The 14,994-nt window shown below is 34.7% G+C and overlaps 1 protein-coding gene across 1 annotated transcript in view; it reads right to left on the minus strand.

Moving 5' to 3' along the window:
• Positions 1-14,634, minus strand: part of LOC108977911 (dual specificity protein phosphatase Mpk3) — a 68,345-nt gene extending 53,711 nt beyond the window's left edge. The window contains exon 1 of the mRNA XM_018947885.1: positions 12,847-14,634. Within this exon, the coding sequence (XP_018803430.1) occupies positions 12,847-13,306 (460 nt within the window). The 5' untranslated portion in view covers positions 13,307-14,634. The remainder of the gene's footprint in view (positions 1-12,846) is intronic.
• Positions 14,635-14,994: the final 360 nt, after the last annotated feature.

Raw genomic sequence — 14,994 nt, forward strand, 5'->3', positions numbered from 1 at the left:
TTGCTCAAAGTAAGGCACACACATTGCAATGCTTGGAGCAAAAAAAAAGAAAGTTTACAAAAATCCCAAAAATTTTCCTACGGGGTATATACCATCTGTGTGCACCGGTATGTGTGTAGATGTGTGCGTATTATATTTCATTGCATTTTGCATTCATATGTACATACAGTTGTATGAGATATTTAATTGTTAATGATTGTTGAGAACAGCATGGCACGAATATAAAGTGGAATTTAATGAAAAAATGTGTGCAAAAGTGTTGGAATTATTAACATCTGCCAGCATTAAGTACTAAACTGTGTATCTGTAAGGGTTTAGAAGCGCTTGGGTGCCTATGCACATTCATTTCTACATACATATGTATATGATTATATTTACGGTTAGGTTAGACTTTTTTTACCCTATAAAGCCATTACACAAGCCGAAAAATCAATAAACTTATCGATTTCTATGCTAATTTCGAAGGTGAGACTTCGGCAGGCATGGTCCGGTGCACCCTGAGCTTGATAAACTATCTATATTTAAGCCCACACAATGCTTGTAACAGCCAGATCGGATACCTCATAAAAATGTACTTACATATGTACATATATAAATACATATATATGATATAGTTTGAAATTTTGCACACCATCTTTTTTCGTAACAAGCTTCTCAATTATCGAAACCGGCAATTTCGGACCACTGTCGCATAAAGCAGCCATAGAAACTGAACGAACTAAGTAAAGTTCTTGTGAGGAAAGCTTTCTTATTTCACAAGATGCCTTCACGAAATTAGGCATAGATTAGCGTAGAAAACAACGCTGTAATCTCGGTAGAAATTGTTCAGATCGGAACTTCTTTCGCTGCAGTCAAATGTAAACCTTTTTCTTGCTTGCTTCAGCGTTTTTCGCAGAGAGAGAGTCAAAACAATGTTCTGCATAGATAAACATTTTCCGACGGCATTTAAGAACATGAGGTAAAATTCTAATAAATTAACAGGTGAATTGTGGAACACATTCCATCTCATGCCAATTTTCATAGCTAGCATCTGGCAACATTTGGTTGTAATAAAATCTAGTTTGTTTACGTTTCTCTTAAACTTTAATGTGGTATTGATTTTACAGTAAAGAAAAGAGGAAAATATATGTTGTTAAATAATTATATTTTACATACATATGTGTACATAAATGTAAGTTTATACTATTAGCATGCAGTTCATATAAAATAAACACTTGTTGAAAACAAACTGAATATCTAGCAAAGTCTATATAAGAATTTATGCCATTGTGACGCCACTACCCACACAAACCCACGCGCAAAGTACAAAATCTAGACAACATTCATACATAGTATAGTACATAGTACATATGAGTAAATATGCACACATCTATTAAATTTCGAAAATTTTTATTTTTAATACCAATACTTTTAACTATTTTTGTTTTTGGTCGATGATTATATTTGGTTACACAGATTTTAACACGAAATCGTTTCATTCTGTCATTTTCGTACCGGTTTTTGCACGCATAACTGTGGAGGTTGTCTTGTTAGCTAGTTGCTCGCTGCTTAGGCAATTGCTTAGCGTGGGAGTAAAGTCAGCTCGTTTCTTTTGCCACTTCACGACCATTTACTAATGCAAATCGTATGTAAAGCAAATCACTACGTAACTGTAATTAATACAAATCACGAGGTATAAACCGGGTCTTATGCAAAATACTTTAGTGGGATTTGCCAAAGCATAACTCATGGCATTTCCAGCGAAGCTATGTATGTAAATATTTTTGGTGACAGAATGGGAACTTCACAGTTCCGTTATTTACAATCGTAATAGCCACTATCACATTATACTTTGAAACTCTTTTTTCTCTGTTTTTTAGTAAATAAAACTTCGAAATGTTTACAATTTTATTATGTTGTCTCTTCTCCTATTGTACTCTATACTTCTTGAGTTCAATACAACAATGGTACAGAAAGCATTTTTCCTTCTAATGCACTTCCAAAAAGGACCAAAACTAAATCCTTACTTCCATTACTCTTGGTATAAATTGTTACTATTTGGTGTCTCTGTCTCATTATTAATAACGGTCAAATAGATTTATTCATGCCAGCCGCTTTTTCGATTCGCCACCCTCCGACTTCCTGTAAGTCGAAGACAAGCTATTTGTTTTTGGGATCTCGGAAATATTAAAACAACATAAACTTTCACAATAAATATTGAACTAGATTTTTATTTTCTTTTATTGAAAGACGTGTAAAACATGATTTTATGTTAAATTTTTCTTTCACCATCAAACAAACAATTATTTTGATAAAAAGGAAGCAAAACCCACTAAAGCTACCCTTGAGACCTGTTACGAGCGCACGATAGGAATCGGTTCAACAAACTATGTACACTCACTAACTTGAATATGGTAAACGAGGTGTGTTCAAAAAGTATCGCGAATATTTTTTCTTTTTTCAAAAGTTATTTATTTATTCATGAATATCTATTTTGTCCCCTACAAAGTAATCTCCATGAGATATTATACACTTGTGCCAACGGTTTTTCCAATCTTCGAAGCACTTCAAAATATCATTATTTTTTAATCTTCTTCAGCTCCTCCTTCGATGCCGYCTTTATCTCGTCAAGAGAAGCGTAACGTCGTCCTTTCATGGGCCTCTTCAGTTTAGGGAACAAGAAAAAGTCACAGGGATCTGGGGAATACGGTGGCTGCGGTGTTGTTTTTGGCCAAAAAGTCGCGCACAAGCAACGATGTGTGAGCAGGGRHDYTRKCGTGGTGCAAAAGCCAATTTTTGTCACATCTTCTCGGCCTTCTGAGAACATTTTGTACCACCGATAAACGTTGCTTCGGTCCAAGGTAGCTTCTCCGTATGCCACAGTCAACATTCGGAATGCATCCGCGCACTTAATTTCGTTTTTGACACAAAATTTGATACAAGTTCTTTGATCCCTTTTTTTGAATAGGTAAAAATTGAAGACGATCCAAAACACGTGCAAGCAAAACMGCTGTCAACAATTAAATGAACATTCAAAATGGCCGAGCTTGTCGGCATAAGTGAGAGACATGAGCACCAACATAACGCCACAAAAAATTCGAAATTCGAATATATGTAACCCGCGAAAATTCAAAATTCGCGATACTTTCTGAACACACCTCGTATACAAGAACATATGCACAAATGTGCGGCTTATGGAGCCACAAAGGTCATTTGCTGATTTTGTGTGCCTTTCAGATTGTGATCTGCACTTCCAATGCACAATCGGCGCGATTTTGCTACTGTTCGCCGGTCTTTTGTATTCTTTTTAAAACACTTCGCGCTTTGGCTCCGTCCTGGCTTGAGCTTGTCTTTTTATTTTGTGAAACTTTTTTGATTCTTTGTGTGCCTCTCGCAAATCCAAAGCAAAACCTGTTTTGTATTTGTTGTCATGTCTACGAAACCGACCACTTGATAATATGATTTAATCTTGTCTTAGCATTTTACTACCGAACGTTTTCCGATTGATATAAATATTTATTATACATATATTTACTTTTGATTTGTGTTAAAAAGTTAGTTCATATTTATTTTTATCAATTCCAATTTCCTGTTTTGTGTGTCCGAAATTAAAAAGCGCCGACATTTTTTGATTATAAAGAAATCAGGCATGCTGTCATGTGGGCTGTCATGTTTGACATTGCATTGTTGTTGTTTACATTATCGCTGTATTTGCTTTAATTTTGTATTGATAAGTTAGAAATTGTATAATATTATTTATTTATTTTTTTCACGAAGTAAATCTACATATTTGCAAAGTATTACATATAATAAAAAATTTGTAAATATATACATGTAGTTGTTGTAAACAAAATGTTTAAAGCAATAAAATTATAATTACTTTTTAATGACTGTCTAATCACGATCATTTAAACGGCCTTAACAGAACCCATTGGTTTGCAAACATCGGAAATCTTTATAACAGTAAAAGCAAATACCGTAAGCTAAAGTAAATTTATACTAACAAATATACTAAATTTTTATTATAAAAATAGGTAAGCTTTCGAAACCAGTGATAGCGTTTTGCTACTATCAAAACTTTTTCTATGAAAATTTTAGGAATGTGGAATTTTCGCCAATGTACCTTCGACATACTTTGTAAAAATATGCATTTAATAAAAATTATATCTTCTTCTTCTTGATTGGCGTAGACACCGCTTCCGCGATTATAGCCGAGTTAACAACAGCGCGCCAGTCATTTCTTCTTTTCGCTACGTGGCGCCAATTAGATATTCCAAGTGAAGCCAGGTCCTTCTCCACTTGGTCCTTCCAACGGAGTGGAGGTCTCCTCTTCCTCTGCTTCCCCCGGTGGGAACTGCGTCGAATACTTTCAGAACTGGAGCGTTTTCGTCCATCCGGACAACATGACCTAGCAAGCGTAGCCGCTGTCTTTTAATTCGCTGAACTATGTCAATGTCGTCGTATATCTCGTACAGCTCATCGTTCCATCGAAYGCGATATTCGCCGTGGCCMACGCRCAAAGGASCATAAATCTTTCGCAGAACTTTTCTCTCGAAAACTCGCAACGTCGACTCATCAGTTGTTGTCATHGTCCAAGCCTCTGCACCATATAGCAGGACGGGTATTATGAGTGACTTATAGAGTTTGGTTTTTGTTTGTCGAGAGAGGACTTTGCTTCTCAATTGCCTACTCAGTCCGAAGTAGCACCTGTTGGGAAGAGTTATCCTGCGTTGGATTTCTAGGCTGACATTGTTGGTGGTGTTTACGCTGGTTCCAAGATAGACGAAATTATCTACGACTTCAAAGTTATGACTGTCAACAGTGACGTGGGAGCCAATTCGCGAGTGCGACGACTTTTTGTTTGATGACCGGAGATATTTCGTATTGCCCTCGTTCACTGCCAGACCCATTTGTGTTGCTTCCTTGTCCAGTCTGGAGAAAGCAGAACTAAAAACTAAACTAACTAACTAAACTAACTAAAAATTATATACTTCAATTAAAATTTATTTATCACCTGAAATATATTTAATTGTTGGAGGAATATATGTCCAAAAATTCTTGAAATCGGTAATTAATAAGAAGAAGATATTTCACCACAGAGCTGATACGCCAGCTTATTTTTAAGGCACTTCGTCATTTTATTCGAAATTTAGGGTATAATAAAAGCTATGCACACACATAAACCCATACATAGGCTTGTCTGTAAGCAAGTATGCTTGATGAGCTTTAACAAGTACAATTAATCGGGTCAAAGGGTTGCGGTTAAATTGCTTATGGAAATAACCAATAAAGCGAGTCGCACGCAATAATTAAAGTGTCACTTTATTAATTTGTCAACGGAAATGCTATAATTAAAAACACACGCACATGTAATTTTGTTATTGTGTACATATGTATGTACAAAATTGCAGAATTTCACCACATTGGTGCTTTAAGATTTCCGCGTCGGTTTTCATTGTACTTTTATTGGTTTTAAAATTTCTAATCTTAGATTACTTCAATGGTTTCTTTTTCTTTGCTATCAGTAGATACTTTGAAAGAATAAAAAACAAAAACAATAAAATGTAACGGTTTTTATTGCTAACAATACGTAAGTGTAACAGCTGACGTTGTATAGAGGACAAGAGCAGACTACAGTGCGTTGAGTTGCATGCATGAAAGCTAGTAGCCACTTGCCATGTAGGAAAAATGAAAACTGAATTTAAAAAAAATCTCTGAAGACAAAAAATACTCAAATGAAAAGCTTGAAAATTATTTTCGTAAGGAACAAATTTTAGTTCTACAGCCAGTTTTAATAAAAAATATTATCCCTTTTTTGCATTTGAAAATAGAGTTTCCATCAATCAAAAAAAAAAATCTAATATACAAAGAGTGTGGTATAACATATATACAAATATTTTAAAATAGAGTTGCTTTCTATTAAAATTAAACCCATACGATATTATTGAAAGATATTAGGAATCAGAAAATTGGTCATAACCAGTTAAAAATTCTAAAATCTTCCTCAAGTTGTAAAATTATATATTTTTTAATAAAATTTTTAGAAAAAGAATGGAACTTGCCAAAATATCGCTAAGAATGGTGGTACATGTCATTATTAAGCTTTTAAATAGAACAATCCGAGTTTAACGAAAAATTTGCACTAGTAATCGAGCATCATATATCTAAATGTTTAATCTAGAAATATTTTTTTGTTTCTTTTTCCGGAAATTTTTCACAAAATTCTTTGATAAAAATCAATCAGTTGTATCTTTTTTTAGCTTTTCAATATAATTTTGTACTCTTTTGGTATAGATCAGCTGATTCATTGCTTCCCCATCAGGTAAAATACAATACATATAATTCATTGAACTTGCTGATCATTCAATTTGCTGCAATATAATTTAATAGGCAATTTAAATATTATCTAAAAAATTAAAACCTGTAAATAAACGCAAAGGTGCACATTTTGTCGTAAAAAACCATATACATAATTAAGTTTTTCCAACTGGGTTAAGGAATCACACACACACACAGATATGTGTAAGTGACAAGTGATATAAAAGATGTGTCCCCATCAATTCTTGGATATTGTGTAAGTATATTTTAACACGAATTTCAATGCTTTATCGAGTTTGTGTGCATGTGAACGTATTCATCTATAGCCATGTGTATATGTGTAGCATCACTTAAAAGTGCTGTTGACACTATTTACTCCATCCACATCCATGGAATATGCATAAACTTATTTCATAACCGTTTGTTGCGCCCATATACGGACTCATTGTCAAGTGGAAGTGACACAGTTGACAGACGTACAGTTTTCAATGAATAGTTTATTGTTCTTATTTTTAGAAGCAACTTTTGTGCACTTTGACTTTTACAGAATACACAAAGTAATTTTATTGAATATGCAGCTATGTATGTATGTATCTACAATTTACATTAATAAAAGTGGAAAAAAGTTAATTTTTTGCTAACTTTTCACCAACTCTCATATATGTAACTAAGATTTTTTGATCGTTGAGAATGTACGAATTACTACTGTTGATGAAAGATGAGGAAACTCACAGTAACTCTCGTTTTAGAATATTCACGCAGGGTTTGGAAAAAATAAGCCTACATAGAATGATATCATTCTTCCCATCAGTTGGTCTCTGAATGAGTTACTAGGTTTCTTCTCTAATTGATCGATTGATGACAGGTTTAGCCATCGGTTGAGAGCGTATCTGGATTTATAGAAATAGCTCAAATGTGCACACGGAGACTGAAGCACAGGATGGTCCTCAAAAACTGCAAAATTAGACAACTCGAATTGTCTTATGAAGACATCACATTATAGGTATAAATGTGTATAATAAACTTATGCATTAGTTGAGTATTTGGGTATCTTATGCTCAATATTATAACTGTTAAATTTTTTAAAAGGAGATAATTTTAGTTGTTGGTGAAAACACTCTTCAATTATTGTAAGACAGGTCACGAATAAAAATCAGTGTTAGTTTTGGATCCGTGTCCGCTAATTCAAACACTAAGACTATGAAAAATTGTAGAAAATAAGAGACATAAAATGGGTTTTTGATCGAGATAATATCTCGAAAACGAAGATATGTCTTCCGTACATGCCATAGCATACTACGATACGTGGCATATGTGTATGCAACAGTGAATGAATTTTAATTTTTCACGCGTAATCTAAAGCTTCTCCGGAAGTTTAACTTTGCGATAATAAAGTACTATTTACATATCAACAATAAACTTTCTCTGTCTGCTGGTGTGCATGAGTGCCGTTATCATTCATTTAAGTGGCCTTGAGTGCACCCAATAAACCATTCACTTTGTATGTGACAGTGTAAGTAGGTGTGCTCATATATGTACATATGAACATATGCGTATGCAGAATGCTTGCTAACACCTAGTACTTTTCATTTATCTACTAATATTTGTATACAGCTTTCTCATCGCAGCAGCTAGCAAGCGCGGCACAGGGCAGCACTCGGTTACTACTGAATCATAAATTAATGCTGAAGTTGTTTGTTTGTTTCAAAAAAATACGGCATTTAACCGATTTTCGAAATAAACCACTTTTTATTACACCCTATATTGAACCAAATCAAATCGATACGAAGGAAACCAAATCAGGAGTTTTTGATTACATTTGCCAAATTGAGTGTTTTTGCTTTCAGGCTGGATTGGCTTTTCCCGATGAATAATTTACTTCATACAGTCATGTTCCCAGTTTTTTCTTTAGACTCTCGTACACAGTCGAGCATATGCGCTATTGCAAACCAGTTGGTTGTTGGCAGGCATCGTAAACTCGGCCAAAAAGCCTTGAAAACTATTAACATTCGGCGAAAAAGTTAATTCATAAACGCTTTAATTATCATATCGTAAAACAAATGTAAAAATACATTAAATATGACCGTTAAGAGTTGAGGTACGACTGTTTACTCGTTCACTGTCGTTTATCTTATCGCCATTTGGCATTTCTACTCAAACATATTGACTTATGCGAGTGGATTTGTTGGCATGCTCTTTGAGTTCAGTTATTTGCCTAGTTGCCTTCACATACCTAAAACTTACCTAAAAGGTAGAAATATATGTATGTAGATATAGAAAAAAATTTCCAATAAATCAGTATTTAATATAGAGATATAAGGCACATATTTATAACGAAATTGTTATACATATTAATATATTTTTATTGAAACAGTCCTTATCAGACCCTTTTATGTAAATCTAGCCAATGGTGGAGTATTAATTATAAACTAGTATAATATATGCAAGCATTTGAATATATATTACATAAACACTATTGAGAAAGTAAAAGGGACCAGATTCATTGAAGAAACTCACATATGCTTAAAACCGCCAGTAAATCGTCGAAACAGTGCAATAATAAAATAATAATTGATTTATTTTTATGAGATATTATTAAAACAGGATGTTTTTATAAGTGAACTGTAGATCGACTCGAAGGACTTGAAGAGTGGCGAATAGAACAATTACATGGACTGCTCTATTGAAACAGAAATAGAAAGGAAAAAGTTTACAGCACGTTAATAAATGTTCGCTTGTTAATTGAGCCATCTGATTAACGAAATTCTATCGAAGGGGGTGTACGAGTTGAGTCTCTGTGAAGTAATTCCATTTACTCTAAAATCAATAACAACATTTCTTACTGGATTTATGCAATAAATTTGTTTTGCGCACTGCTGTAAGTAAATATTAATATATACACGTACGTGTCTGTATAGAGCTATATGGTATGTATGAATGATGTCATATGAATTAAAACCAATGTCGGTATATGGCTGATAAGACGGAAATGAACAAAAACAACATTCCTACATACATACATACACACACACGGTTAATTTACTTACAACTACGTGTAGGAACAATTTGATTGATAGAACTGAAATGGACTGCAATTGAGACGCGAAGTGGGCGGTGAGTGGAAGATAACAATTTAACAAGTATCACGATTCATTCAGTAATAACTGTATATAAAGACACCCATAGTTGCAGAAAGAAAAATTAAATAAAAAATGTCTTTATTATACAACGGTAATGAACTGTAATTAAACAAAGAAAATAAAGTAACAAAAACAATAAAGATAACTCAATAATATAGCTTATACTTAATGGCGCACAAGTATTGAAATAGTAAATAAATTAAAATTTACATTAACGCATGTATGTATATATTGTATTTGCAAAAGTTAGACATGTGTGTAACAATTGAGTATTCACTGCAATAATATAACAGAAGACTGCATTAAAGTAGTGATAATATGAACTACAAATGTATGTATTATATAATCATATTATTTTACTTAATATAGTCAAGTAGGTACTGGTACTTATAATTAAATTCATAGGTACATTTCATACAGTTAGGACCAGAAACAAATGAACAAAAAGTAATGCATTAGAAATTTCCATTATATAGTTATAAAGTTGAAATCACACATTTTTTGGTTTCACAAAATCACCTTGTCTTGGAAGAGACGGAAATTGTAAATAAAAATATTCACACTTAAGCGCCTTCGAGTTAATTTTACTAAAATTGAATGTAATAACAATTTCGAAATTATTTTTATGATCTGTCAGCCCTATTCCAGTTCTGATGATGTTCTTACAGACTCTTCTACCAACTGCCAGACCTTTGCAGTTTTGATTTTCTTTAGCATGCTTTTCTCCAGACCGTCGTATGGATAATGCATGGTTTTCCTAAAGTTGATCACTTTTTCGGGTGTTAGCCCTACACAAATTCTTGCGATAAATCAAAAACTTAATGCGCAATAAACATTAAATTTTACTCCCAGAATGATACAAGAGCGCTGTATTATGTGTGTCGCCACCCATTTTTTGGTGAAACCGCATTTCTCCGGACCTACTGGACTAGTTTTAACTATATTCGGTACATAACATTATCTTGACAATCCAATGTGACATTGTGAAAGTGGACGCAATCGGATTAAAACCACGCCTACACATGCCTGATCAAAGAAGGGAAAATACCTTGTTGTTGTTGTGTGTAAGTATAATGATCACAGGACATTTTTGAAGTTACATAATTACTATATGCTATATGCTATATGCTATAGTAATCAGATCTGAACAATTTCTTCGGAGATTACATTTCTGTCTTAGAAAATAACTTATAGCAAATTTCGTGAATATATCTTGTCAAATGCAAAAGTTTTCCATATCAACATGTGATTTCGATCATTCAGTTTGTATGGCAGCTATATGCTATAGTGAGCCGATATGTACAATTTCTTCCGATATTACATTATTTCTATGAGCAATAACTCATACAAAATTTCGTGAAAATATTCGTCAAATGTGAAAGTTTTCATACAAGAACTTGATTCCAATCATTCATTTGTAGGGCAGCTATATGTTATAGTGGTCAGATATCGACAGTTCCGATAAATGAGCAGATTCTTGAAGAGAAAATGACGTTTGCGAAATTTCCAAACGATATCTTAAAAACTGAGGGACTAGGTCTTGTATATACAGAGAGACGGACGGACAGACGGACAGACGGACAGACGGAAATGGCTAAATCGACTCTGCTCAACATACTGATCATTTATATATACAATTTATAGGATATCCAACGCTTTCTTCTGGTTGTGACAAACTTCGTGACAAACTTAATATACCCTGTTCAGGGTATAAACACATATATTACTTGAATATAATACATTGTACATACATAACTTCAATAAACCTCTGTCCAACTTGCCACACTTTGGCGCATAAAAAACACAACGAATTGGTATTACACTGTGTCTATCGTTTTTCATTTTTCTGTGCTTTGTTGGTTTCTTGCTCGTGATTGAATATTGGTTTTTGGTAAAACCCTTCCCTCTGCTTCCAACTGATTACCTACATATATGTATGCACACACTCATATACACGTTAAAATTGTTGTGTATAGTTGTTTTTGGTGCTGCGCTGCATCATCCATTCGACGCTACGCACTCACTGCGGCAACGTATTGAGCGGGGCGGACTGACGGCGATAAGGTGTGCATCGGTGTGTCATTAACCTTTTCGGGTATTCAGCAAATGTAAACACAGCGGTGCAGACAGTATTAGTAAATTCTTCTTTCACTTCACTTTTTTTATTTGTGAGATCGCAGCAATTTGACAAGTTCCACGAGACCATTTCTCAGTGGCGCATGCGCAAGTATTCCATTGTTACTTTCTGCTTGTAATATGTGGAATATTGAGGTTAAGCCAAGATTTTTCTCTTCAATGAGCAGCAGATTAATAAATCAATGCGCCACATGGAAAGTTTTTCTGTGCGAGATTTGTGCTTGTGTAATGTTTTGAGGTGTCTAAAATGCAAATTAGGCCATTCATCTGAAGTGGTCAAGTTGAATAAATCAGTGATTAGTAGAGAGTTACTTTATCTCTAATTTCACATTTTGCATTATGACCACTTGAGATTACCAGCATCATTAAGTTATTATTTACGACGGCCATTGTACTTGTGAGTTCTGTGAGCAATAGCTTCGGTTCTTCTTTAAAATTCACCAATAAAATATTAAAAAAGAGTTAGAAGCTGATAGGATGGTTAAAATCAGGGCTTCTTCCCGTAATGTAGGAATGATTGCCTTGAAAATTGAACTTGACACCTCCCATATACATATATCTATGCGCTCCCACTCCCTACTTAACAAACACCCTTTTCCACAACATTAGATAACTTCGATAACAATTGGCGTACTGATCCTCTAAATAGAAATGTAGATAACAACAACTCAAACACATGTTTCACACTTTTTGATTAAAATCACTAAAATATCGGTTTTCATACCGAAACGTTAAAGTAATGCACAGAAACTAGGTTTTTTGGTGGATTACAAACTTATTGTTAAAACTCACTAAACTATCGTTTCAACGGTACTTTAAAGATTAGCTACTCATATTTCTCTTCAAAAATTTCATAACCAAGTAATTTCTTAGTAATAGTTTTTTTTATGTAAATTACTTAGGTTCAAGAGAACTCAACAGCAACTAAGGGGGCAGGCAGAGTGGACGCTCAAAACAGAGCCCAGCGCAAAACCGATTCCGATTAGCGCTGATCGATTTTAGGTACCGCGAGACTTGTTTATTTCTATACTGTCTCTTGTTAGCAACAGTTTCTTTTAACCACTAAAGATTTAGTTCGAATATCATTTTATTTAACTCAAGAAATATAATGAATCAATTAATGTTTTGTGCGTAAATGAAGGCCCCCTTAAAAAACTCTTGCAGCTGAAATTCACATTTTCTGGTTCGGAAACGCATAATTAAACTGCTCCCGCCGGAAGCGTGAATCAAACACATTGCGGACCACTTAAAAGTCTACGAATTGCTTGCTTACCTTGCAACACCACCACTCGGCAACCGTCTTGCTTCAAACGGCGATACAAAATATTCAGAGCATCCGCTGCCACCACTTCACCAACTCCACCGCCGGATGACGTTGTGGCCGGGTGCTGCTCCTGCATGCCGGCATCATTGTACAAAATGAACAGACTCACTTTATAACCATTCTGTATGCGCTCTTTCAGATCTGTCGATTTAATTGTTGATAGCAAATCGATTTTGCCATTCGCCAAACGTCGCAGCATAATGCTGGGTATGAAGAGATTCACAGCTGAACGGATGTGCGATTCGCTGAATTCGTGCGAGCTGCGACAGTCTAAAAGGATTAGCTTTTGCCCCAGCAGCGATGTGATATGCGGGTGGTGGGTGTGGCTGTGGTGTGAGGAAGCGGATATGGCGCGCAATTCAGCCTGCAGGCAGTCCTTTGTAATGCAATCATAATGTGTTTCCGGCATAGTGGAGAATTGTTTTGCACTTTATTTGTATAATGGAAATTAATTGTACCTATTTTAAATTTTATAAGCGAGTTTGGTCACTTTTACTGAATTATTGACTTTTTTCGTCTGGTTTTGATCTCAATAAACTTTGTATGGTAGATATAACGATGCTTTGTGGTTAATAAATTTATCTAGAAATATTCAACGTTAAATTTGTATACTGCGCAAACGCGTTCCGTTTGCACGCCGCGCTAATTTTGTTGTATTATATTACTTAAAGAAGTGCACCGCTAAAATAATGACGCATCGCGTGATCGCTCACTATATGTTTTGCTCACTGCACTGCACCGAATGCCAAGAATTTCGCCTGCAGAGGCACGTTTGCACTCCCCTCACTTATGTTCTGCACGTTTATGTGGTTTGTTGCTGTTGTTGATGTAATTGTTCATATACCCATAAGTTGCGGTTTATTTTGGTAGCCTCGCTATCTCACCGAAATTCATCAGCGATTTGTCATTTTCTAATTTCTAAACAAAAATGTATACACACTTTGCAATTTGGCTTTGAAAACTCGCACAAATCACTCACAAGTACTATTGTAAAAATAGTTGTTTCTTTTGGACGCACTGCCGATTGTCAACACAAGACTTTGCTTCCAACAACAGCAACTTATTGGCAACGCATACAATTACTCATGCCACTCATGTAATGACTTGGTTAATACAAAAACGAACAACGAACCTCTGCTGAACACTGCGCTGCCAGTGCCTCTCAAACTGTACACAATGCAGTGTTTGCTTTATTTGTATAGCCTTTAGTTAAATTTTAATTAAAACTTTTATTTTTTACTCTTTCACTACAAAACTTTAGTAATTAATTGAATCACTCTTGAAATTGTTTTCACGTTTCGGCTTTTTGCAAAGAAATTTAATATTTGTTTATTGCAAAGGGACTAAAAGAGTGCACATTTCTCATTTTTCACTTTGTCGTTCATCTTTTCATTTATTACACTCCTACTTTACCTTTGCTTTGGAGATTTGCCTTTTTATTATGATACTTTTTTCTCCATTGCATCGAAGAAATGTTTGACTCTCATGTACTTGTAACTCGCTTGTCGTTCATTCCACCTGCATAATTTATGTAATTGAACAGATTTACCGTTTATTTTGTACACTTATTTCAGTTTTTATAAAATAAATATTTGATTACAACTCCAACGAATTGTATTGAAGAGAAACACTAAAGATGAAAAGCAACTACGGAGCGCGACACACGGACACCACTATTTTGCTAAGCGAGAAAACACGACCAGCAACGATGGCTGAAATGTTCCGAATGTGAGCAACGACACAGCCAACAGTATTCGAAACGCCAAGTGGATTCACGTTGCACAGTGGAATAATAAGCAACAAAAACAAAACCAAAAAAATAAACTCTCGCACTTTTCTGCTTCTTCTTCCATACATCTCATTGCGTACATTCGTATGTATTGGAATACATAACTAGCATGTAGCGGGAGAAATTGCCCTTCTTTGCTATTTATCATTTTGAGTTGCATGTGGGAGCGCAAGAGAGGGTAATGTGAGAGCGTGCAGTAAATGAGTGAGAAAACACATTGTGGAAGTTAATTGTGCGCTAGTGATGTACTAGTAGAACGCTAGTTACAGAGTAAAACAGTTTCGGTTTTTTTTCACATATAGAACCAT

This window comes from Bactrocera latifrons, unplaced genomic scaffold, assembly GCF_001853355.1.
Source record: "Bactrocera latifrons isolate USDA-ARS-PBARC rearing strain unplaced genomic scaffold, ASM185335v1 scaffold_97, whole genome shotgun sequence".
Taxonomy (NCBI): Eukaryota; Metazoa; Arthropoda; class Insecta; order Diptera; family Tephritidae; genus Bactrocera; species Bactrocera latifrons.